The 27174-nt window shown below is 39.3% G+C and overlaps 1 protein-coding gene across 6 annotated transcripts in view; it reads left to right on the forward strand.

The window, feature by feature from the left end:
* caskin1 (CASK interacting protein 1) overlaps positions 1–27174 on the forward strand; it is a 76345-nt gene that overhangs the window by 35411 nt on the left and 13760 nt on the right. For 3 of the 6 annotated variants that reach the window (XM_086054735.1, XM_086054736.1, XM_086054738.1), the window contains exons 2-15: positions 499–550; positions 5039–5136; positions 5237–5382; positions 6383–6478; positions 6645–6775; positions 7970–8078; positions 9187–9295; positions 10425–10519; positions 11992–12109; positions 16667–16912; positions 19847–19951; positions 20621–20739; positions 23494–23575; positions 25632–25741. In XM_086054735.1, the coding sequence (XP_085910861.1) occupies positions 499–550; positions 5039–5136; positions 5237–5382; positions 6383–6478; positions 6645–6775; positions 7970–8078; positions 9187–9295; positions 10425–10519; positions 11992–12109; positions 16667–16912; positions 19847–19951; positions 20621–20739; positions 23494–23575; positions 25632–25741 (1616 nt within the window). The remainder of the gene's footprint in view (positions 1–498; positions 551–5038; positions 5137–5236; positions 5383–6382; positions 6479–6644; positions 6776–7969; positions 8079–9186; positions 9296–10424; positions 10520–11991; positions 12110–16666; positions 16913–19846; positions 19952–20620; positions 20740–23493; positions 23576–25631; positions 25742–27174) is intronic. The other 3 variants (XM_086054737.1, XM_086054739.1, XM_086054740.1) reach the window with 3 other exon arrangements.

The following is a 27174-nucleotide window of genomic DNA, read 5'->3' on the forward strand; positions in this document are numbered from 1 at the left end:
AGATGGCTAACAACCAGTGGATTAACTTTTATTGCACAAATACAATATTTATCAAAATGCCTTGTTTCAACTAGTGGGCCTGCATAGAACATATTCTTAAAAAAAGTGTGTTTGGGTTGACTTTCGCTTTAATGTTTTTTTTCTGTTCTTGAAAGAGTTTAGGATGGACTGCTTGTTGCGTCTGAGTTTGCTTGGTCGTGTCTCACACACAGTTGAAGAGTTTTCTTCATGATATCAGCCTGAAAGCTCACACCCGAGGAAATGACAAGAGACTGATGATTCCTAGCTAATGAAAACTTGCCTAATTCTGACTTTGTCTTTGCCTTGGGGAAGTGGAAGGGACGTTTAAGTTCCTAATAAACGACAATAAAACTGGCAAATTATAGGCTGCCTTGACTTTTTAACTTGGATTTAAATGTACATCAGATAAGATATCCACCACCAATTCATATGCATTATCTGCTGCAAAGAGTAACCGATCTTCTGCTTGTTTTCCAGAGTTGCTTGGGTCTGCAAAGAAAGTCAACGTCAACTTCCAGGATACAGATGGGTGAGTTCCATCATTTTCCTCCCTTCATATTTTTTGCTGTTCTCCCTCATTCTTACTCTCCCTGTCACTCTTGCTTGTTAGGAGTCATCCTGACATCCCCTCCCCCCGTACTTCCTCTGGTGCCATTCATATAAAAGCTTTATTGTCCTAGTTAGTTTAGCCTCTGTAGTAGAAAGGGCTTGAGGATAAGCCCAAATCCCACTCAGCTCAAGTTCAAACTAGCGTGTTTATGTCCTATTTGTGGGTAAAAGTAAGGACTAATGCTCTGCTGTTATGAGTTTAGTGCTTGTATACATCTGTCCATATCTTTCCATTTGAGAGGTTGCATGTGAGCAGGATGTGGCTACGTGAGGATGGAAGAATAGGAGTCGTTTTGGCGTTCATAATTATAGTACCTAACAATCAAAGGTTTCTGGCTCTGCTATGAAAACAGACAACAAAACTTGATTGGTTTAATGAAGTTCATTTTTTAAATGAATTTAATGTAATTGATTTCATTATTTCTATTGAGGCCGTTAGCGTCACAAAGATTAAAAAAAGATTTTGAACGACTCAACCATAACAAGGTGTTGTGTACAAGCACACAAAGTGTTCACCTAGTCACAGAGCCATGAAGGAATCCTGTAAGGACCAGTTAGCATAATGTTTCCCGTTGGTTGCAGTCAGTTCTTCTCCTGCATGTGCTTCAGTTGTGTGTGTTGCGCATTATTCTCAAAGAAATAAATCATAGTTGATAAATCAATAAATAAATCAAATGTTGACCCAAAAAAATGCATACAAACACATTTGGTGGTGAGCAATTAATTTTGAATACAGCTTATATTGCAAGTCAAGTAACTTTTAAAAAAAATATATACTATAGATTGTAATTCTAAAATATGAAATAATGAACCTCCAAATAAGTCTCATTGGCTATAAATACTGTAGTATTTTATACGAGTGGAATGAATTATCATGGGAGCATGTTGTTGATCCTTCCAGCTGTTTTACATATGGTGAGGAACGAGATGCTTTGGGTGTCCTTTGTGGCGTTTTATTCTTTCTTCTCTTGATTTCAATTTTCTCAGCTGAGTAACTGTTCATCTGTGAACCTTTTCTGGGACTAGGGGAGCACAAAAAAAAAAAAGAATAAAAATGACTCTTGAGTAGGTGTTCATCTACTTTAAATAAAACTGAAATGACGACTCAAAAGTGTCCACAGGTGTGAAAGTGAGTATGAATGGTTGATTGTGTCTTTGCTCCCTGCAATTAGACTAGTCAAGGGTGAGTGTCAGCTCAGATAGGTTGCAGCTCAACCGTGACCCTAATGGAAAGAAAATCGATTAAAGTTGACCCATTCATTGAATCTTGGTTCTCTATGTATTAGAGAGCTCTTATTGCTAACTTGTTATGTGTCTTCTTTGCTAATAAATCATGAATACAGTTACCTTTGTAAAGCAAAGATCACACTTTTTAAGATGATTTCCAAACGGTCACTCAAGGCTAATGAGTCAGCGCAAGCTCATTAATGCAGGAATTGTTTTGTCTTTTTGGCAGTGGCCGGAGAGTCACAATCAATGTGCTCTGTACTGAAATTTCACAACTTACAAAGTCTATCATCCTGTGTTGTTGATATGCTAATTTGTGATATGAGACAGTATACAATCTGGTGTTCCACTGTCCTATCACAAAATGTTGGGCAAGGATGAGAATGCTCGTGAAAAAGAATGAGCTAAGTTTTTGCACAGTTGTATTACGCCACACATTGATTTTATACAACTACAGTCGAACTCCTAAAGTCATGAAAAATATGTTTCTAAAAATGTCACATTAAAAGGTTTCAACTCAGCATATTGCGTTAGACGTGCATGCGTTATACATACAACATACAACATTCAACATAGTTCCTTGTAACCAAGATACTACAAAATGGTGGCAAATCACTACTTTTGCCTAAATGACACTTCTCAACTTACTTCAACGTAGTTCCTAGGCACAAAGATGCCACCAACGAGCCAAGATGGCGGAAATGCATATCTATTTATTACTTTGGCCTGAGTAACAAAAACAGAAAATAGTTGAATTTTTCAAAGAATAATGGAGGATATAGTAAAACCGCCAGGATGCCTTGTTTTTCCCCATTGTCAACCACCAGAGAAAATGTTGTGTTTTCAAGATAATGATTTTTTTTGTTTTGTTCAAAAGTACTGTTTTACCATTTTAACAGTGTTCCAAACTTAAACTTGTAAAGAATAAGCCTACTTTTTTGTTTTGTCACGTCATCAAAAGTATATCTGCAAAGTTTGCAAACAAGCTGTGCAGCATAAAATCTATTGTCTTATCCCTGAGAAAATAAACACGACATAAATAGATCCAATATACTGAGCAGAAAGAGAGACAGACAAATAAAGACAGCTGAGCGGCTAATTCCTTGCCTCTTTGTCTGCAAAGCTTTCTTCAAAACTCTCATATAATACCATAATCATGTTTGGTGTCATTTTCTGCGGTCATCTATTTTGATACATTGCTCAGTATGAATGAAAGACTGACCACTACGAAATCAACCAATGTATTGTTTTTATGGCCTAGCAGAGGCTTTGCTCCATTGGGTTCCATGTAACTTGAACCATGACCTTAATGTACTTTAAAATTTCCACTTTAGTGTGAGAGTAATGGTGTTTTCAGGGAATTGGCTGATATGTTGGGAAATTACATTGACTGGCTGTAAAAGAAAAAAAGAAAACAACTCTAGGATGTAAGTAGCCTTTGGGTACTACTATACAACTATATTAAATGTATAAATCATGACAGACACTGAGAAAGACAAAAAAGGTTTGCACCAACCCCACATTTTTGCTCTTCAAATATGTTTCTTCCTGGGATTTTTAGTAGCATCTACAGAGTGACTATGAAGCATGTTTTAAATTGGTTGGCCTGTATTCCAGTATGGGTTTATTTGTAATTGCGTGAAGTGGATTAGGTGGTGAATGTTTCTTTATTTTATTTTATTTTATTTTTACTTTTAGGTTAAGTGGACTCCAACTTCATTTAAAGAATGAGAAAAACAAATCTAATTGGACTGTTGAATGCATCCGGCTCAATGACAACTTGTTTATCATCGCTGTCCTGTGAAAAACACTTATGTCAAATTTTAGAAAAAAAAATAATTTTCAGTGTCTCTAACACGGAAACCCCATTCACGTAACAATAAGAAAATTGAAAAAAAAAATGGACATCTTATGCTTGTTTGGATGTGTTATAGCAGCATGGCAGACTAGTGGTCAGCATGTCTACCACAAAGTGATGAGGTACCAGGTTGGAATCTTGGCTTCTTGTGTGGAGTTTGGATGTTCTTTGCCTCCTTTCTTTTTTTCTTAGGGTTCTTCCTACATTCCAGAAACATGCATATAAGGTTAACTTCCCATCGTACACTGTTTCCTGCAAATGGGAACACAGTGTAATCAAATAACAAATAACTAAGAACAGTGAAGTTTCCCCATAACCTGTAAAATACTGAAGCTTGAATCACAGAACAGTTGGTGAATCGTGGAATCGTAATGTTGGAATATTGCGACACAATTTTACAACAAACAGTAACAGGGTTACTGGAAAGAGTGATCAAAGAAACGGAGCAAAATAGCTTTAGGCCCAGGATTCACGGGAGGTGAGCGAATGAGAGCGAACGCTGGAAGGAGATGGATATAGAGAAAGGAAGAGGGGTATAAATATTGCACGACACGTTTTACTACTTGGCAAAGAGAAGAGCTGCCTTCCCCTTCCCCCGTACATACAACCACTGATACTAAAAGGAGGTACAAACAAACACACACAAACAGCATGTTGTTCAGCCTAGTAAAGCATTGTGAAATGTATCCCTGCTTAACCCTGTAGGGGAAACCGAGGGTAGGATTAGGTTATGACACGTGCTTTTTACTCACTGTTCAGTGGGCCGTTACACCTGCAGCGCTGGATTGGAGGGCGACTGGAAGGTCAAAGGATGCTGATGCTCTGCTTTGATATTCATTGGAATTTTCACAGCCAAATGGAGAGTATCCACGCACGGAATTAGCACCAACTGAACAATCCCCTGCATGTCAACAACATTTGATTTGCTCCCAGCAATGGAAATACTAATTGAATAACGGACTCACCATGTTCATTAGTGACATTAGAGCTGGGCATTGTACTAAAATTTCCGCCTGCAGCCAGGGTATACGTCCGCCGTCCGTTTATCCGCCTTTTTTAAAATAGTAATCGCTTATAGTCCGGTGCGCCCAGCATTTGAAACGGGTTTTACACTGCCTCCCAATTGTAGAACAGATTTTAACATTTTTCTTCTGATCTAAAAATCACTGAATGGTTTGGGTCCCGAATACATGAATGAAATGCTGATTGAATATAAACCCTGTAGAGCTCTGAGATCTGCAGACTCAATGGTCAATTAGTAAAGGCCAGAGTTCACAAGTGTAATTCACACGATCGGCACTGATGAGTTTGTGTCCTCTGTAGATTTTCCCCTCTGCATCATGCAGCCCTCAACGGGAATATGGAGCTTATTACTCTGTTGCTGGAGTCACAGGCAGCTGTTGACATCAGAGATCAGAAAGGTAAAATGAAAACATTCACAAGTACTCAAATAAGTAAAAAAAAATACACATTTTGACTTTTTGTGACAATACTTCCTGCCTTTTTGTGGTACGTGCGCAGGCATGCGGCCACTGCACTACGCAGCCTGGCAGGGGAAGGCGGAGCCTATGAAGACGCTCCTAAAATCTGGTTCGTCTGTCAATATCCAATCAGATGAAGGACAGATTCCTCTCCACCTGTCAGCGCAGCACGGCCATTATGATGTGGTGAGTGACATCATCTCGTAAAGGATGCGTGTTCAATTTAAAAAGGTTTTGAAGGGACGACCTTGTCACACATTGTGCAATAAGATCACAATACCGGAAGGGTGTTATCCCTTGAACCTAATTTGATATACTGTAGTGGTGTGTAATTGCATCTGTGCTGCTTGTCACATGATGCTCCGAGGCCTAAAGACAATTTTCTCATTCGACTAACATTTTGAAAGATGTTTGTGAACCAGGAAGTGCTACACCAACCTCCGAGATGTAATGATGAAAAATGGCGGCATTTATAAAAACAAGTGTGTTAACCTTTATTTTGCTGGGGATAATGGAAGTGGCTCACAGCCTCAGGACTTCCTGTCAGCTATTGAGTAACAGTGACCTCCTGCAGGTTGCATGTGGTCATCATTTACATTTTTTTCCTCATACATCTTTTATGCCGTCATATGATTTGTGCTGAAAACCATTAAGGTGCATAAGTGGAAAAATACTATTACTATAAAAACATTCCTCCAAAGGAAAGGGAAGAACAGTCAGAAGGGACGTTTCCAATACACGAACATTCATATACGGCTGCAGCGAACGAATATTTTGTTATTCAGATATACTACTGAAAATTCGATCGAATAATCAAGTATTCAGATAGAATACCAAAAAAATTTTTTTTTTGCTTGGTTAAAGAACAATTATGAATACAGAAGAGAAAATAACACATTTCACTTAATAATGAATTGGTTTAGATTATCAACAATTTTTCCTTAAATTTAAACTTTCTATAGCATTTAAACTATATTTTCTCCTCTCAAAACGTTAGTGAGTATGGGACGAAGTCGGAACCGCAGTAGTGGTTTTGCCGGCACATTATAGTAAGCCAGGTTTGTTAAAAAAAAGAATTAGTAGGAACTGCATCTGTGTCATGTTGTCAAAACTTATGCAACCGTGTCTTTATCCCCCTTGATTTTGTACACTTTTCATGAACAGTAAATATGGATTCTTTTTCCAGTCTGAAATGTTGCTGCAGCACCAGTCCAACCCGTGCATTGTGGATAACGCAGGCAAAACACCTCTGGACCTAGCCTGTGAGTTCGGCAGAGTTGGGGTATGGAACTTTGCTTTTTACTAGCTACTTACAAATATCAGAACAGAATCAGAACTAATCAGGAAACGTGTTGCTATGCTCCTGTGTGCGGGCATTTGTGCATGCTTGTCCTGTATGTCTGTCTGTGTGCGCGCGCGTGTCTGTACGCGTTTGTGTGTGTATGCAGGTTGTCCAATTATTGCTGTCGAGTAACATGTGTGCTGCTCTGCTGGAACCCAAGAAAGGAGATACCACGGATCCCAACGGGACATCTCCTCTTCACTTGGCTGCCAAGAATGGACACATTGACATAATTAGGTACAACACGGACGTAAACACACGTGCACACATATTCAAATATAATATCGTTGGTGCTGATACTCATTTATTTTCTGCATGCCATTTGATTTGTAAATGTTACACTGTTATGGTATTACACACTTTTTAGCCACTTCTTTTTTGGTACTACTACACTTCTTAGATTATACTACATTTGAAGGTTTGAAGATATGACTGACATTATTAAAAAGGTAGTCATTTAACTCTAGGTTAAATATTGCAGTTGTTTACAGTAGAAGGTAAACACACTCTACTATGCGCCACAATTCATAGAGAGTAAAAATCTTGTCATAATTGATGGAACAGAGATCGCTCAATGTGACGGCCAGCGGTCTGCAACAGACGCATGTATGCAAACACAGCAACAACAAAGAACAATTACATTTTTGGACTTTTGTGACAGCTTCCTTTTCAGCCTTGGTTTGTTTTGCCACAGTCACAATGACCAAGATTTTCAAATAATAATGTTATGTCTGGTTATTCCCTGCAAGGAGCCAGAATAAAGCAATACAGTAAAGGAAATCAAATCATTATGTGGTGAGAAAATACTCATACAGAGTCACAAGCTCACAGACAAGATTGCTTTATTTGGAACGCTAACAATTAGGGCTCATGCAAAATTAACGAAACAACAATATTTAGAAGACATGGCCGATATGTTACAGTGTGTTTCTTACTGGAGTGTGCATCAAATATGCATGTTGCCTTGTTTGTCAGGATAATAGACAGGAGGCTGCAGCATCTAATCAACAAAATAGCTCAATGAATGAATTGCAGCTATTTCAATATATTGAATGGGCTTTGAATCTCTGTAATAGTTTGGGTAATTTCCAATCTAGGTTTCTAAAGTACTGCTTAGCTGTGCTGTTGTCATGCCAAGAATTACAAAAGGTTGAGAAGGTAGTGGAGCCCTCTGTTTATCCTTTTGCATTTTCAGTTGGAACGAACGAGTGTAAAAAAATATGAAAGGGTGGGTGACTATAACTGACTGATTGCTTTGTTGGTCTTGCTCTTTTCTTGGTATGCTATTCGCACTAAGCTCGCTCTGTGTGGTTCATCAGTGTACATCTGTGATGCCTCTCAAGTTCTTGTCACCCACTCCAGTCCTCCATATCCACATGTTTTTCCTTGTGCTTCCAACACCTGTTGGTTCTGTCTACACTCCGTGGGCAGATTGTTGATCCAGTCGGGAATTGACATCAACCGACAGACCAAAGCGGGTACTGCCCTGCATGAGGCGGCTCTCTGCGGCAAGACGGATGCAGTGAGACTCCTGCTGGAAGTAAGTGGGACGTTATTTAACTCTTTACTGGAGTGCTTGTCGTCGTTTGGGTCGCCGGTGAACTGGGGTGGTCTCTAATGACTTTCGGGGCTACACCCTGCATTGGAAAAAACAGAAATGACATCTTGTTGTTTATAAAATTAACTAGAACTGACTTTAATTATCGTGAAAATGTCCTTCGTTTTCGTCTTTGTCAATTAAGTTGTGCTGTGACAGCGTTGCATCAGGTGGCGGTGACGCAACACTGCACACAGGCTGGATTCTTATGGCTGCAAAGCATGAGCTGCGGGTGATTTGATTTTTGGATCGGCAATAAAAGGCTTTGATCAAATGTTCCGATCGCGTCGTTCCGATCAAATCGTCCAATCGGAGCATCCCTCTACTGTATGTTTTCTCACACTCAACAGCATACATTTGAAAGCAAAACTTTAGATAATGTCATTATTGCTGTTCGTTGCATGGAAATGTGCTATTTAAAAATTCCTCTTGAATATTTTCATTTAAAAGTTCACAGTGCTTCATCGTTCATGCGTTATGTATTTCATACACATTTCCATCTATGAAGTAGTGTTAACGACGGCACTTTGGCACATATAGCCTGCTCATAAAAGGATTTGTAAAATCATCCCGGCGTGATGAAACTGAGGCCCTCTGAAAGTGCTGGGATGCAAAGCACAAGCTGTGTGAGAGAGATTATGCAAATGCCGTATTTATGCTAGTGACATTAAAATGCCACCCAATTTATGGAAAAGAGGAGCATGAAAACTAACTTTTCCATTTACATCCCCTCAGGTGCGTTATGTTATGATTATTTATCCTGGACTATCTTGTGGCTACAATCATCTTTATTTTTCTGACCTTAAATGTTACGTGAATGTGATATTGCTCTTTGGCCTTTGCCTGTCTCGTTAAGTCATCATCGTTATAGACCACAGCCCGCTGAGTTTAATTATGACAGAGCGCTTAATGGTTTTGAAACAACTGCTCCTGTTTTTCTCCCGTGGAAATGTAATTAACAGCGAGCGATGCAGTAACATGGATAATGCGTTTCAAATTTCACTTAGTGACAATTGTTGTCTCATTTTCTGTGTTGTCTTTGTGTGTGCAGAGTGGTATCAATGCCACGGTGCGAAACACCTACAGCCAGACTGCGCTGGACATCGTGTATCAGTTCACTGCAACCCAAGCAAGCAGAGAGATCAAGCAACTACTCCGGGGTATAGGATGGATGGACTTGTCTGTTAAGGCCCTGATACACCAAACCGACTTCGGAGGTCGTGGAGCGTCGTGGCGTCTTTAAGCGCCGTCTGATTGGTGTAGTGACCACCGTCGTAGTGTCGTAACCCGTCTCTAAGCGTCTGGGGGGCGTTCACGCATGTTGAATTGGCGTTGCCAGTCGTGGCATTTGGTCACTCTGATTGCCTGTTAGCTAGCAAATGAGCGCGCGGAGCACCAACGGGAAGTGACAAATGCGGAAAAACGGTGAGCACGCCTCCGCTGCCTTAATCTTCTTACAAGTACAAGAGCGAGGGTTGACCATGTAATTATTTCACAATACTGTGTCAAGAACGTGATGGTTTACTTCATCGTGAGCGAAGAATAGAGCTGAATGCATTGTTATAATCCGCCCCTGGTCAACAGCTTTCCGGTTGGATTTTTCTAACAATGAGAAATAGTGACTACCGCCGCCAATGGTACGGATGGGTATTACATTTTATGCATGCGCAGAAGGTACTTTAATGGTCAGCCTCGCTGTCTGTCGTTGCGCTGTATTCCTCCAGCGTGACGTGCTGACAGCCGGCCGGACGCCACAGCGGGTAAGCGTCTGTCACTGTTGGCCAGCGTCTTTTTGGTGTATCAGGGCCCTTAAGTCTTTGCTTCCCAGGAAGCTCACTGCTTTTGATTTTCTCCTTCTATTTTTCCCATATGAAAAATACAAAGGAAATATGCCAAAAGGATCATCGCTGAACTGAGGTCATGAGAAATGTATTAATAACAACAACAATAATAATAATAATAATAATAATAATAATAATAATGCATAAATATCTTGGATACTGAGGTTACACAAGTTATGCTGATATCATGTGTGATGTCATTCTGACACCTTGTGGGACAATATACACTTGTTTGTGTGACTTAAAGGGGACATATTGTGGATTTTTTTTAATTATTGTTTGTATTCAAATAGATGTGTCTTTGGAATGCCCGCTTTCATATCAAGAGTGAAATGTAAAAAAACGCGTAAACTTATATGTGTATGTGTGTATATATATATGTATATGTGGCATATATATATACTGTATATTCTAGATTTGTTAAAAAAGAATTGTTTTTGTGTTATAGATGCGTCTGCAGCTCTTCAGGTTCGGGCTTTGAAAGATTACTGCAACAATTATGACTTAACCAGCCTCAACATCAAAGCAGGAGATGTCATTACGGTACAACACACACCTACAAACACACGCACACTCTTTGCTTACTCAATGGCTACACGCACACTCTTTATACATGTCAAATCATACCCTGCACTACCCCACTGAATAACATCCATCCATCCATTATAAAAAAAAAAAAAGTTACACTCGCCTGCAATAGTAATGAAACACCTACTATGAGGTTTACCTGCCATGAAATGTTTAATGCCGGCAGTGTGCCAGAGATGGGATCTGCTAGATCACAGCCTTTGAGTTTAAGTCTGGTCTTAATTCAGACCACTTTCAGAGGTTGATGGAATCTTTAGCTTCAAACGTTAACTGACGTTTTTATTACAACTCATACAAACACATGGATGCGCAAAGTGGAACTGTAAACACTGAAGAAGTAGCGCTGCTTTATTTTGAGGAAAGTGCAGAGTGCTATCAGCCGATTTCACATAAGCAAGTTCTGTTTGTAGAAGTTTGTTCAGAAATGGAATAATTACAAAAAAATGCACAGTGGGAAATAATTGTAAGAAATACTTTTGGTAGGAGGCAAGTTATTATTAGTGCATTCATTCAAGCAATAAAAAGATTTAAAACTCCAATTATAATTCGGAGAGAGCCTTTCAAATTTCCAAAAGAAAATTATAGTGATAGATAAGACAGATCTACTTTATATTATATTAATTTTCTATATATATTCACGTTTTTGTTGTCAATGAGAGCTTGTGTTGGCTCTGCTGATTGGATGGAGTAGAGAAAGATTTTGATAATTTCATTGAATGAATTCAATGAACAAAATCCGTTCTTTCTATGCAGGGTCTAAATTCAACATATCAAATCCCATTCAACGCGTCGAGACGCTTATGATACTGAGAGAGCAGTTTTGTTTGGGAATGAGTGCGCTGTTTTGGGTTGATTACTACACGAGAATACGCTAATTCAGCATTTCTCATTTACTACACATGCTGAGAGAAACGTACTTACTGCCTACATCTCGTCTCCAGCACCATTCATGAATATTTATGACTGTTAGAGAAGCCAAGCAGTGCCTCTTTTCCTCCCTAAGGGTTTGAAAGAACACATTGGCTTTTATGCCATCACAGAATTTTTAAAAGCTCTCATTCAACTGTTAACATTTGAATGATGCTAAGATTTTGAAGCCCTCTGAATGCTGTATACATTATATACAGTGCCTTGAAAAATTCTTCTCAAGCTCTTGTTCATGATCATCAGTCAAAAGTAAAATAAATATTTGGAAGAACAAACATGAGAAAATTGAGGGGAAAAAAAAAATCTGGAAAAAAATATATTTATTTATATATATATATATATATATATATATATATATATATATATATATATATATATATATATATATATATATATGTATATAATTTATATATACATTTATTTATATAATTTATATATATATTTATTTATAAATTGAATTCACACAGATCCTCCGGTGTGTAAACATTGTTATCTGGCAGGTGTTGGAGCAGCATCCTGATGGACGCTGGAAAGGCTGTATCCATGACAACCGAACAGGAAATGATAGGGTGGGCTACTTCCCCTCCACAATGGTGGAGGTCATCAGCAAACGAACAGGTATGTGCATGCGCGTGTATGTGTGATTGTGTGCGCGTGCGCATGTGTGTTGTGAGTTGAAATGTTCTTGACTGAACCTAAGCGACTGAATGAAATCGGGGAAGAGGATATTGAAGAGGTTGCTTTTCAAGCATAATTGTCAAATAAATGCAAACAAATGAAGATTTAATTAACATCTCTAACACTTGGAGACGCGTCGCGATTTCGCGTCTCACATATTCAGCCTGAAGCTCACCCGGCTGGTTCTACTTGACAGAGGGAATATATCACTCTTTAGTGCATGACAATGAAAGTGCCTGCTGAGTAACAAAAACTACTGCAAATCTGCAAACCTATTTTATTCACCTCTCATGGCTGACACTTTACCCACTCAATAATAGCAAGCTGAAAAAACAAAAAATAGCCAGCACAAGGAGTGATCCAATGTACTTATTTGTTAGTAGTCATTAGTAGTTCCTATTTATAACATTTATTTTATGGAAGTCAACAGCCAGTACAGTTAATTCCTGCATACATTCTCTATAGTGTCAAAGCTTATGCAAAAAAGTCATGGTGGTGCATTGCTAATTGGTAGCTTTATTCGAAGCAAAAATAAAGCGTCCAATTGCTAAACAGTTCCTTGAGGCTGGATTAACACTGTATATTTCCAGTGACACAATACAATACTATACTATACTATACTATACTATACTATACTATACTATACTATACTATACTATACTATACTATACTATACTATACATCATGAAGTAAACAGCATGGAATCGGATATCCTCAGATCGGAATCATATCTCTTGCAAATGTGGATAAAAATCCAGTGTATATCAAATAACTGCCATTGCGAGTGCAATTTAAATGGATTAGTTAGATGGTGTCAAACGTCATCATCGGAATAATAATATACTGTAAGATATAAAGATGTATGCACACACAATAAACGTGCAGCAGAGTGAAATCTTAGATCATTAAAGGGCCATTTTGCCACTTGCTGTCGACTGAAAATGACATCACGCTTGCTCAGGGCCTGAGTAACCTGTTGAAATGAGCATAGACCATGTTATTACAAAGAACATTTTTGAGTTGACTTCCCCATTAACTCATTCACTACCATTGACATATTTATTTGTCTTTTCACAGTCCAGCCATTCGATCCCAGTAACCTATTTATATTTTTTTCAGATTTTTTCAAACATTAGGGTAAAAGAGGGTCTGAAAACGTCTGGCAGTGAATGAGTTAAATATGGTCTAAATATTCTATATTGGAGATGTATCGCTCATTAGATAATCAAAATAAATGCTGAGGCTGGGCAGTGGCATAATGGTATATGTGGAGTCAGCCCAGGCCAACTAAACAATATCTAATGTTTAATATGTTTTATTTATCTATTATAAATGCTCAGGGTTGACACTTGTGGAGTTATTGTAATGCAATTTCAGTCACTCATGCAGGTTGTTTCATGCCATATCTGATATGTGTCACTTGAAATGTACAATTACATGCGAGTAAACAGTCAACTTCTGATTCAAAATTTGGAGTTGAGCACTTGGACTTGCAGTGTAATTCCAGCCTTAATGGTCTATATAACAGGGGAGAAATTATAAGTTAAGTTCTCATGGACACGTTTAAATGACCTAACAAGTAGGTTGACCAGGTGCGACAAACAGTAGCACATTCTGGCTCAGATCCATCACATCATTTCACAAACACAAGCTGGTGTCAGTTTTTAAATGTGTATCGGTGTTTATCGATCAGTTTGATAGTTCTGTTTGTCGAGTTTTGCGTCCACTTGTCTCAGTCGATTTGTATGTGTGATGGTCTCCTTCATCTCGGATGTGTCACATTCTGTCTGTGATCTCCTGGTGGTCTCCCCCCATCAACATCTCATCATTCTCACCCTTGATACCTTCTTACTCGGGAACTGATCACTTCTCACTATAGAAGCTAATCTATGTGCAGTAATCACTATCGAACATATGCTAAGGGAGTGCCACTGTTCTAACAAGAGGTCTAACTTATTTGCTCATGTGTTTCCATCCATTTATGAATTATTTTTCCTTCCATCTATCACCACTCACTCTTTGTGAAGTGCCATTAATCATTTAGAAGTCGCGTTTTGCAACCCAGGTAGTCGAGTACAACATCAGCAGGATATTGTCAAAATAATTTTCAATATGGGCGATGGTCGACTAGTTAGCACGTCCGCCTCACAGTGTGGATTCGAATACCTCCCCGGCCTTCCTTTGTGGTGGTTTGCATGTTCTCCCAGTGCCTGCGTGAGTTTTCCCGGTTTCCTCCCACAGTCCAAAGACATGCATGGCAGGTTGATTGTAAGTTCTAAATTGCCCCTAGGTGTGAATGTGTTTGTCTCTGTGTGCCCTGCGATTGGCTGGTGACGAATTCAGGGTGTGCCCCGCCTACCGCCCGAAGACAGCTGGAATAGGCTCCCGCACACCCGCAACCCTTGTGAGGATAAGCGGATTGGATAATGGATGGATGGATTTATAATATATTATAGCAAGTTAATTGCAATTTGAACATACACTACCGTCACAAGTATTGGGGCCGTTTATATTTCCCCAAAAACGGCCGATGTTGATAGTTGTCAAAATGACGAATATTGGTGCACAAAAGAGAGCCAGAAAAGAGCCAGAGCTCAAAGGTCCCCACGTACACTGCGGTCTCCTGTTTGGGAACATTCTGGCTTTCCTGTTGAAATCGCAGATGGGGAAAGGTACGTGGAGGAGTCCCAAAGTTGTGTGCCGACATTGCTACATGAGATTGGCGGCTCCGTTGCAGATACTGTAGCACGTCTAACATGCACGGCATCATCCGACTGTGAATGTTTCTTAGACGAGGGAGCAAAAACGTTCAACTTAAACAGAGAGATTTATCATATTGTAGCGTCTTCCAGGTCAGACATAGTTTAATAATCACGTTTTTATGAATCCAAGTACAACTGCTCGCGCTCTTCTTTCCCCGCTGCCCCACTCACGTGCCGTACGGTGCATTCATGAACCCCGGAAACTTAGGTGTGCCATAGGCTATTGCTGCTGAGTGTTTGAAGATTTCATTGTTTTAATAATTTACAAAATCAAGAGATCTTTATTGCTGGTGTATTTTTTATTCTGGTGTAATTTCTTAGAATATCACCGGAATGGTTCGCTATTACTTATTTTTTCTAAAAAAAAATGTACCATTTACTTGTCATTTCAAAAAAACATATTTTAAAAAAAAAATCATTTTTTTGTACCGAAAAACCGAAGTTTCCAAAAAAACAAACCGAACCAAAATGTGATTTAGCGTACCGTTACACCCCTAATATATATGCAGAGGTGGGTAGTAACGAGTTACATTTACTCCGTTACATTTACTTGAGTAAGTCTTGGGAAATTTTGTACTTCTAGGAGTAGTTTTAATTCACTATACTTTTTACTTTTACTTGAGTAGATTTGTGAAGAAGAAATTATACTCTTACTCCGCCACATTAGGCTACATTGAACCCGTTACATGCTGACTATGCAGACACAGAAGAGGAGATTCTTTGGGAAAAATGTTTGTTTTTGCATGTTTTGTCACATACACACAGACTGAGACACAGACGCACGCACACACACACGCACACACAATTTATACAAGTTCACAGGCTACTTGCCTGCGGAGCATGTTAAAAAAAAAAAGTACAGGGGCTGAAATTTTGTGCTACTTGTACTTAATTAATACTGTTATTATTTCATTGTTTATTAAAGTACTTGAATTAACTTTAAGATTATTTTAACGTATTCTTTAATTTAATTTTTAATTTTTAATTTTATTGATTGGATGGACTTTAATTTGCCTGAAGATGATTTTGTATTTCCATCTGATTGAATGGTTGTTTTTAAAACAAATACATAAAATAAATGAGACGTTGCTATAGTTACTCAGTACTTTTTTCACCAAGCACTTTTTTACTTTTACTCAAGTAATTATTTGGGTGATTACTTTTTACTTCAACTTGAGTCATATTATTCTGAAGTAACAGTACTTTTACTTGAGTACAATTTTTGGCTCCTCTACCCATCTCTGCATATATGTCATGCACAGTCCGGTTCAAAAATACACAGCAATGATCTAACATACGGTTCCTTGTCTAAGGCAGGAAGAGAAAGCCAAAGCAATGCATATTTTTAGTTAACGTCATGCAAAAGAACACGGTGTAATGGTCAAGATTTTCAGTTTTGATTAGTTAAGCCAATTGATTTAGCGGGTTACTAAGAGCACGCATTAAAAGGTTGCTTTTGATTATCGTTTTCAGTGTATCATTTTCAGTTTTTCATGCCCACTTCATTACCAGAGCACGCACATTTGTCTGTTCCCTCTTCTCTCAAGTATCATGTGGCTTCATGAACTCCCTCCTCATTGTTTGAGTCTTAACGTTAGCCTTCTTTGTTTATAATTTTTCTTTTTTCCCCTGCCTTTTCTTATGTTTCTTATGTCTCCTTTTTGTCGTTTGTTTCGTGGCGGTGGTTCACTGTTGGCTGGTTGTGTGTGTGTGTCGTCACGGTGCGTGTATCTAGGTTTGGCCAGCACAGTCATTTGCACTCAACAGTTTCAAAAGATACCGCTGGTTGCCCCGGCGACGGTTGCCCCCGCCAACGTGGTAGTCAACGGCAACGACACCACGTTCCATCAGATCCATATCCTGCCTCCACCGCCTCCTCCTCCACCACATTCCCATCAGCCACTGCTTCCACTTTTCACTTCCTTTGGCTATAACAGGTCGCCCGTGACAACCCCACAGGGAGACACCCCCACTGCCCCAGGTACACGCCCCCTTTTTCACTATTATTACTATTTTTATTATTAAAACTTCAAGGGATGCTTTCTACTTCTCTTGAATTATTACTGGCTCAAAAAGCTAATTGGCTAAGAAAAATTATATTTTTTGATTTAATCATTTTGAAGAAGGCATCCTTTAAAGTTTTTTGTTATTGGTCATTATTTATGTAAATTTATATGTTATTCATACAGACTTGCTTTTGTTTTTGTTGATGCTGTGTTCATTTTCCACTATTGAAATCTACGTCATTACTTGGCAAGACTAATATTGTAGAAGCAAATTCCCTGGTCTTCAGGTAGTGAATCACAAAATCTATTATTAGTATTATTATTATCATTGTCATCATCATCATCATCATCATCATCATTATTATTATTACTATAGCAAAACACTATAGTGGATAATGTACACAAATAATCAATTAAAATGAAGAAAAGATGAAATTATTGATAAAGCTGAATCAGAATAATTCCGTTTTTGGGTGTTATTTTTAATTTATTGAGGGTAAACTCAATAAATACAGCCACAGCACACCATTTTGCAACGCCTGTGTTCAGTTCAGTTGTTTATTTTTGTATTTCTTTTCTTTGATTTTTTTCTATTAAGTCTGAGTTCTTTTTGTTTTGCCAACCACTCGGACAACCCAAGCACACACATACGCACTCGCACACACACACTTTTTGAACTACTATGTTTAGAATTGTTAACTGAACATTATTGTCCTCTGAGCCATCCATTGTTGTCAGCATTTTTCTATCCATGCGTGTGGTTCAATGTCACGCCCCAATACTGTATATTCCTAAAATAAATTTAAATTACCAGTCATAATTTTCCGTCCTCCAGCTCATCTTGATTTGAATCATGTTTTATTAAATTATGTTTCTAACAGTAATTGAGATCTGGTACATAGGGTAGAGTATACAGCAATAACGGGAGCTGTCCTTTTCATCAGCAGTAATCAGTTTCTTAAAGGTATCAGGATGAATGTACCGCTATGCTGATTTTTTTTCTTACAGTTGTGACTCAAATTTCTGTTGCCTTACTTACTCAACTTTTCATTTTTATAATGAAAAATTAATAACAACAATAACAACACTTTTCACTTGATACAAGTGGTAGACTTTTATTTTATTATTTCATCAAATTTGTGCAAAAAGTCAATAGTTAAAACGTTGACTCCTCTCAGGTAAGGTGTATCAAATATCATCATCTGGAGCCAATCACTCTTATTGGAAAAATAAATGCAACTTTTCACAATACAGAAGCGAATGTGAATAACACAACTTGAAAAGTGAAGCTACCAAGTTGGTGAAACAACAAAATTTAAGTGAGTGCCAAAAATCAGGTCGTGACTATGCACACACAAATGTTTGCAAGTGAGACATTTGGTGAAAATGTCATTCATTATGCAACAGCCTTAAGAATAAAGTTCACAAATGTGCCAAAAAAAGCTTTTATGACAAAGGTGTTTGCAGGCCTAAAGGTTTTTTTCTGCTTTATGAAGATCATTTTGATTCCTCCAGGACACACGCTCTTATAGTCAGACTAATTAAATTTGCCCCAAACAACAAATCATATTTTCAATCGTACTGCATGACTCAAATCAATTCATCATTGAGGTCCTTTGACGGCCATCACTTGGAGGGATTCAAAATGGCCACGAGAAGGAGCTGCGTGATTTCATGAAGAAAAAAAGAAATTGTTTGTTTCTCTGCAGCACTGTTGGTTACACATTTAAACCATTTATAAACTATTCAGATGCTTATAATGGTTTATGACACTCTCCAAATGCACTTACAGCAGCCTCATTCTGAAAAGGCCTACATATATAATCACAAATCGATGGATGCATTATATATGTACGTGTATGTACATTATGGCCCATGTGTATATACACAGAAAATCATGCTATGAATTTTTTAAGTACAATGTTTTTATACATGTTTTCATATATCTATATCCTGTATTTTTTCTGTGTTTGTGTGTGAGTGTGTACTGAGAGTGCAAGTGTGTGAGGGAGAATCTCTTTCTCAAAACATTTAGATGGGAACAGAGCACAGACAGTTAAGTTAAAAAGACCATGATAGGGCTTGGTTTTGATTTAGTTCACAGGCAAAGTATATTGATTATGTTTTTTGTTGTCAAATATGAGCTAACAAGTACATTTGCAGTCGTAAAAAGAACAGTCAGCACTAAATGCACTTATTGAAATGCACTTATTGCATTACAACCCTAATTTACTTTAATCCATTCGAAAAAATATTTGATGTTTGTTGTATACATAATGATGGCATTAGCTTATAGATTGGCGTAGCTATTGTTTCATTATCTTTCCTTGCTAGCCTCATAGTAAGGTGTGTGCGTTCAATTTGATTATAGTTTATGCTACCAAATGGTCCCTTGTCCTAGAAAATGATGCTGAAAAAGTATTCATGTTCGACTGACAGTATTACACCAAAAGCTTTTTTCTTTTTTTTGTTTTTTTGTTGTTTTTTTTAAGCAAAGCCACCAGAAAGTATACTGCCATTCTCCTCTTAGAGACACAGGCCTCATTTTTATGTTATGGTCCTGGCTGACATTCTCATTATCCTAATTTGCAACAGCTAGTAATGTCCAATTTAAAAGCATCAATAAACCTTCAATAGGTCTTAAGAGCTTCTTCAGGTTTCAGTGGAGCCCTGAACGGAACATAAAGGATATATTTGCTACATGGGCAAAAACTCCACACATTCCCGCTAATATTGCTCCACGTGGAGTTATATAAAACAAATTGTCAAGTAAACCAACTCGTAAAGCTGACAGCTCCAAATGTGCCCAACATTACGAAACGTCTCCATCTAACGGCAGCAAATAGAGCAATGCACTGCGGTCTAATTTGAGCCCAGTTAGCAGCTAACGGTAGTGTCCTGTGTTGAAGGTTGTCGTGGCTCAGAGGCAAGTCCTCACAGCTCCCCCACCACATCCTGTGGGCCCCATGGAGGCTCCAATGAAGATATCTGGGTACTGCGCAAGCCTGTGGCAGGTAACTGAGCCGCGCTGCGCTGAGCCCTCGAATCCTTCGAAACCCCAAAGCAGGCATCAAACAGTATCTGCCGTCCATTCAAAAAATTCCAAAAGCCAAGACTCCGTCCAGTCATTATGAAAAAGTGATTTGGCTACTGAAAGGTCATCAGATACTCTTTGACCTGCGAGAAGTCTTGTTCCGCTGTCCTTCCATCTCAAGCTTAGATAAACTCGCTGACCTTTCTGTTTCGGACTGCAGCCATATGCATTGGTCTGTGGCTTGTGTGGATGTATGGAGGACTAGAGAGCGAGAAGACAACAACAGAAATGAGAGGGCAGTGTAGTGTGTGACTGTGTGTGTGCTGTGTGTACAATGACAAGTGTGTCTTTTTCACTCCACTTCAATCAACTGTCCGTCCAGTCCATCCCATCTCATGCTGCCTAGTGCATTACAAAGGAGAGTCACCAATTATCACTTTGTCTTGGATATCAGCTAAACCACCCAATGTATGGGTGTGCGGGTGTGTGTGCGTGCGTGTGCGTGCGAATGCATCCATTTTTGTGTCGCATGCATGCATTTGCATGCAATGATATTGTTTTGGCCGATTGCATGCATATGAATGCATATCCGTCCCTGTGTGTATGTGTGTGTGTGTGTTTGTTTGTTGTGAATGTGGGTGTGTTGCAGGTGGAGACCGCAGCAGTTTAGGGAGTTCTGGCAGTGTGACCAGTGTGAGGTCATCAGGTAGTGGTCAGAGTGCTGGAAGTGCTGCACACATCCTCCACGCACAGGCTGAAGGGGTTAAGGTATTACACACATATTCAGTTATTTATGTATGTGTATACAAGGTATGTCAGAAATGTTCAAAGACTGGTGTCACAAAAGATACATTTCATACACAAAGTACAATTTTTCTTCAGTGTGTGCCGGACGATCAACAAGCATGTCTAAATGGAGCAGTCCTAAAATGGTTCAGGTTCTACTTGGAGGAAAGGAGTTACTTTGCATTGGAAGTTTTGAATTCGATCAAATGGCCATGACATGTGGGGTCCCTCAAGGGTCAGTCGTTGGACCACTTTTTTTTCAGCCTGTATTCTGCTAGCCTCGGATCAAATTCTTCAGAACGCAGATGTTGGCTATCGTCGCAATGCAGATGACACACAGCTAAAACAAATTAAAAACTGGATGAATATCTGGATGAAATATACTTCAACTAAACCAAAACAAAACAGTGATAATTGTTTTGGGTAATAAAGACCAATCGAAGTGACTCCTCTTTTTCCCTTTAACTTCAGGTCGGACGCGCAGTATAGCTATAGCAAGGTATAGCTAGCTGGAGTCAAGAGATCAGTGCACTTAAAGTAAGTTTATAAGGAACTGCAGGAAGATCTCCACTTGCAGATGATGTACATTTGGCCGCTATAAAGTGGGCACTTCCACCCAGAAGCGTGCGTCTGTGTGAGAATGTTTAAAAAAAAAATTTAAAAATCTGATTCAGCAATTAATTGAAAAAAATAATTGACAGATTAAACAGAGTGGCTCTAAAATTGAAAAAGCTCATCCATTGCAGCTAATCTATGTGATTGGTATCAGAATTGGTATCAGCCGATCTCACTCATGGATGATTGGAAACAGCAACATAAAACCCTGATCAGAACACCCCTACTTCAATTCTTTCTAAATGATTCTAAATGTTGTATTTGTAATTATGTGAACCACGTAGAGTTACCTTGTGTATGAAATCCATCCATCCATTATCTGTACCGCTTCTCCTCACAAGGGTCGCGGGGCGTGCTGGAGCCTATCCCAGCTGTCTTTGGGCAGTAGGCGGGGGACACCCTGAACTGGTTGCCAGCCAATCGCAGGGCACACAGAGACAAACATCCGCACTCACAATCACACCTAGGGCCAATTTTAGAGTATCCAATCAACTTACCATGCATGTTTTTGGAATGTGGGAGGAAACCGGAGTGCCCGGAGAAAACCCACGCTGGCACGGGGAGAACATGCAAACTCCACACAGGGAGGCCGGAGCCGGGATCGAACCCACGACCTCTGAACTGTGAGGCGGACGTGCTTGTGTATGAAATGTGCAATATAAATAAAGCTGTCTCGCCTTGCACTTGCTTTGTGCCAGGTCGACTCGCATCTGTTTCACCAAGTCAGATCGCCTGCTCACAATGCCCTGAGCATTTGACAGTTCCTGGTCAAGAAGAACAATTTATGTCGGGGGATTAATGTGAAGGTGAAAACGTATAGTTTGTCGTTTGGATTTGAAATATATATTTTGTGACATCAGTCAGTCCTAGGACAATTCTGACACTCATATGTCGGGACAATCAAAGTTCAGACAACGAGAACGCCATTAAAAAAAAAAAAAAAATCCTCCCGTGTCGTGGAATATTATTCTTTGGATGACAAAACCAAGGCCAACAAATATAATGATAAAATCATGAAGTAGAGTTATATATGTGAACTTACCATTTTCCATTTTACAAAAGCCTCTCTAAAATGTTATTTTTTATTTTACCAGGCTACTAACAGCAGAAAAACATTGTTTTTTTTCAAGAGCTCCTATAAATAGATAGATAGATAGATGGATAGTTAGATAGATAGATAGATAGATAGATAGATGGATGGATGGATGGATGGATGGATGGATGGATGGATGGATGGATAGATAGATAGATAGATAGATAGATAGATAGATAGATAGATAGATAGATAGATAGATAGATAGATAGATAGATAGATAGATAGATAGATAGATGGATGGATGGATGGATGGATGGGTGGGTTTGGATGGATGGATGGATGGATGGATGGATGGATAGATAGATAGATAGATAGATAGATAGATAGATAGATAGATAGATAGATAGATAGATAGATAGATAGATAGATAGATAGATTATGTCGTTATTCACAAGACTCCAACTCATGAGCTCAAGTTGCCTATATTCAACCTTAAGGTCTTTTTGTAAAGTCAAGCACTTTGTCCAGGTGTTAGCTGTTCCTATTTAAGGCCAATATTTGAGCCTGCTGAAACGACCCCCCCCCTGCCCCCCCTCCAAAAAAAAAAAAAAACAAGACTGCTAAAAAAAAAAGGGAGTCCAAATTATTGCTAATGATTCTCCAGGCTTGCACCATGATGGATTCATTAACAGCAGGGGATGCAAACCGGTTCATTCCCAATTCAGATTGACACAAATGAGACAATTACAAATGCAAATGTGGAATACCGCCAAGGACAAACAGAACATCTGTCTGGATATGCGCAACTGGCACATTAGCTTATGCACAATGCAGACAAAATTATCAGGTTATACACATGCGATATAAAAATGCAGTATGCTGAAGAATTAAGTGTCAGAAGGAACAAAAGCCTCTAGTGCAACTGATGAATTAATTGGTTAGTCCATTATGTACATAATACATTATGTGCTCTGAACAAAATAGGAAAAGTAGTACATACAGTCTTCGCACACCGATTATTTGCTGTCAATAGCTCATCCACCCTGACCTGTGTGCATGTCTGTTTTTTGTGTGCATGATTACAGCTTCTAGCCACAGTCTTGTCTCAATCGGCCAAAGCCAAGGAACATTTACTGGAGCAGTCCAAGTCTGTAGACCAGCCTGCAGGTAATGCAATCAAGATAAAGTACAAAATCACTTGATCACAGCTGACATTATGCTTGGTGTTTTGATGGTTTTGCAGAATAAAACCTTTTTCAGCCTAAAGCCTCCAAAATGTGGGCATCTTGGTTCAGGGGGATTGTGGAGGTCAAACTGAATGACCTACTGTAAATAATTCACTCATTCCATATGCGGTTTTAAAGAGAAAAACACTAAACAGTGTGCAACTATAGTTCATCATGGAAAGTGTTTCATTTTGTTACAGCCTTATTTAAAGGTTTTTATAGATGTTGGTGTAGTAAAAATACATTTGAAAAAAAACAACTGTACTTTCACAGCCTTTTCCAATGAAGCTCAAAATTGAGCTCAGGTGCCTCCTATTTCACTGGTCATTCTAGAGATGTTACTACACTTACACACTTTGCTCACCTGTGTTCAATTTTGTTGATTGGACCTGATTTGAAAGGGCAAATACCCATCTGTCTACGTAAGGTCAAACAGTTATATGTAGATGTTGAAGCACAACCCATGCCCAAAGTCAAAAGAATTGTCCGCAGATCTCCGATACTGGAATTTCTTCTGGCTAAGAGCTGCGGAAGGATACATAAGAGTTTCTGTCTCTTTGAAGGTCCAAATGAGTACAGTATTCCCCATCATCTATAATTAAAAACGTTCGGAACCACCAGCCATCAGTCATTTTCCTCGAGTTGGCCACCCATCTGAACTGTGCATGAGGGGTCTTAATCAGAGAATTAGCCATGAGTCTGTCAAAGGTCCTGTGTTCCTCTTTGGGAAGGAAAAGTATGTATGGTAGAGTGGCCAGAAAGAACCCACTCCTTGGTAAAAGACACCTGGCAGACTGCCTGGATTTTGCCACAGGACTCACAGACTACGAGAGACAAAATTCTCTGGTCTGACAAGGCAAAGATTGAAGTTTTTTACATGAATGGAGTCATGTTTGGAAGAAACCAGATACAACTCCTCATCACTCAGCCACGCCTACAGTAAAGCATGATGCTGGTAGCGTCTTGTGGGGATGATTTTCATTGGCACGAGAACTGGGGAGACACTCAGGATTGAGGTAAAGATCTTGACCGCAAGACAAGAACACAACTAAGATATTAAAGCATTGGTTTCAGAACAACTCGTTGAATGTCCATGAGTGGTCCAGCCAGAGCCCCGCCTTGAATTTGATGGAACGTCTCCGAAGAATTCTGAAATGAACACGAACGCTTGGGGTAGAAGGCGGTCTCCAAATCCCCACTTCACAGCGGGGATCTATAATCGCCCAGGCAAACTTTACAGTACATCATCTACTTTGCACGCTTTGATCTTCTGCATGTAGTCCAGCGATTAGTCACATCTATCGGCCGCAAAGTTAGTTAGCTGTGTTCACACCCTCAAAGGCGCAAACTGCCCATTTCTACATGCGCCTGTATGCGAAAAATACCAAAAGAGACTAAACTCCAACCATGCTAACAGTTAGCTTTGTGCCAGTGTTACTCTGGGCACAAAAATAAACCCCATCATCTTTATTGACTGTTACGTTACTCCTCCTATTGATACTAGGATTGTCAAAGATAAATGAGTGATGTTAAACTGAGATGAATGCACATTTCAAACTCGGAAAATAAAATGCAAAACAGACAAAATCTACCACAAAGTTCTGTGAAACAGTTCGTTTTGCCAGTGTTATGTAAGTGGCGAGAACAACAAGGAGGGAGGTGTGTTAAACAGACAAGCAATGGAGAGTCGAGTTACAAAAAAAGAACAATATTCTTCTGCTCTTTTAAGAATTCACTTTGTGTCTTCTATATACACAGAAACACACAAACATAAATACCCTCACCTTGGCTTGTTTTACAGACAGATGGCCAAGGCAGGGGATGTTGAAGGGAAGCGTGAGGAAGGGATTGGTTGACAAGCCTGCAATATGACTGGTTGCTTGTCAAACACTGAATATGATTGGCAATCAGTGATATATCATTTACAGAGACAAGTCAAATCATCTGTTGCTCGATGCTGATATTTTGAACCCAGCCAATGATATCTCTCCCGGTAGGCTCTGCCAGTTCTTCTCGGACGTCGAGCCTATCGGGCTGCCCTCTCCACGAAGCGCCGCCTTATGATGCCACAGTGAACAGGAAGGGGGAGGCGCCAGGCGAAGGGAAGGTAGGACAATCCCAAAGTCCCCTCTCCATCTTTCATACAAACACGCACGGATCACACACATCACAATTAGCAACACGAGGACAATGTAGCCCTTCAGTCTAATCGAACATAACTTCAACACTGACACACACCCGTACACATCAAGATGTCCCAGCGGTTTCTCTCCCAACTGGCCTCATCCGTGCTGCGAGTGTTCGGATGCGGCCACGACACGGTGAGTGGGCCTATGACATGCGAATCTGTGACGCTTGCATGCGAACGATCCTGTCCTGTGCTTTATCTGATGCTCTCTATCTATTTTGGTTTTTCATCCACTCCTTTTAGTTGAGGCTTCCGTTTACATATTTTACCGATATATATTTATATTGATCACCGAAAGGGGCACAAGTCTTAGTTTAGTCGTTGTGCGTGTACGTGTGTGTGTGGTTGCGTACTGTGTGCTGACGCGCAGCGTGGGCTCATTAGTTTGCCGCGAGAGGTGTGAAACGGGAGTTTACAACATGTGCAGTAAGCTGTCATTTACTGAAGTGCGTGTGTGGGCTCACTTTGAAGGTCACTTGTTGTTTTGTAATTATTTAAAGGTGGTATGCCAACGAGATCTCGTAGCAGAGATATGATAATGTGGCTGTTGTTAATTGTGGGTAATGTGTGTATGAGGCTGTGTTTGTGTTTGTGTGTGTGTGTATGTGTCATGTTCCTCAGACCATCTGTTAGCGCAGTCCCTAATAATCTAGTAACCCTCATTATTCAGTGTATAATCATTTGGCAGGCCTAGTTTAAAGTTGCCAAAGAGAATTTATCAAGAAAAAGAAAGGAAAACAGCACAAGATGGGGAAAAAAATGCAGAATTCCAGAAAAATAAAATGGAACAGACTGAAACTATTAAACCATTCATCCGTTATCCGAACTGCTTATCCTCACGAGGGCCACAAAATGATAAAGATAAAATTAAATAAAATGGATCTTAAGGAAACCAAATTGAAGTTATGCAAATTATGAAATCATAAATGGAATTTAATTAAAGCGAATGAAGTACACCCAGCTATTTAAATGATAGAAAATTGAACCAACCTGAACTGAAATGAACTACTGTATACGCTCTACTATTGGTTGTCACAAAACTTTGGAAAAAGGTTCAGAGAAGTATGTCTGTTTTATCATACTATATGATAACGACTCCAATTGAGGAATATGAGTACCAGATGTGCCATATCTCCAAATTCAGTCATAATGCAATGTAATAAATAAGAGTTAGGGTTAGGGTGGATCACTAACCCTGAGCCCTTAATTTCCCTAAAAATGACTTAATCTTTAATCCACTATTCCATGGTCTTAAAAAAACTGTAATACTTCACCAGGGGCGGAGCCAGAATGTGGCTAATGGGTGGGCCTGGAAAAATCAGGGTGGGCGTGAATATTTCTCTCACCGAGCA

This window comes from Filicampus tigris, chromosome 16 (assembly GCF_054856515.1).
Source record: "Filicampus tigris isolate MCC_2025a chromosome 16, RoL_Ftig_1.0, whole genome shotgun sequence".
In the NCBI taxonomy this organism is placed as follows: Eukaryota; Metazoa; Chordata; class Actinopteri; order Syngnathiformes; family Syngnathidae; genus Filicampus; species Filicampus tigris.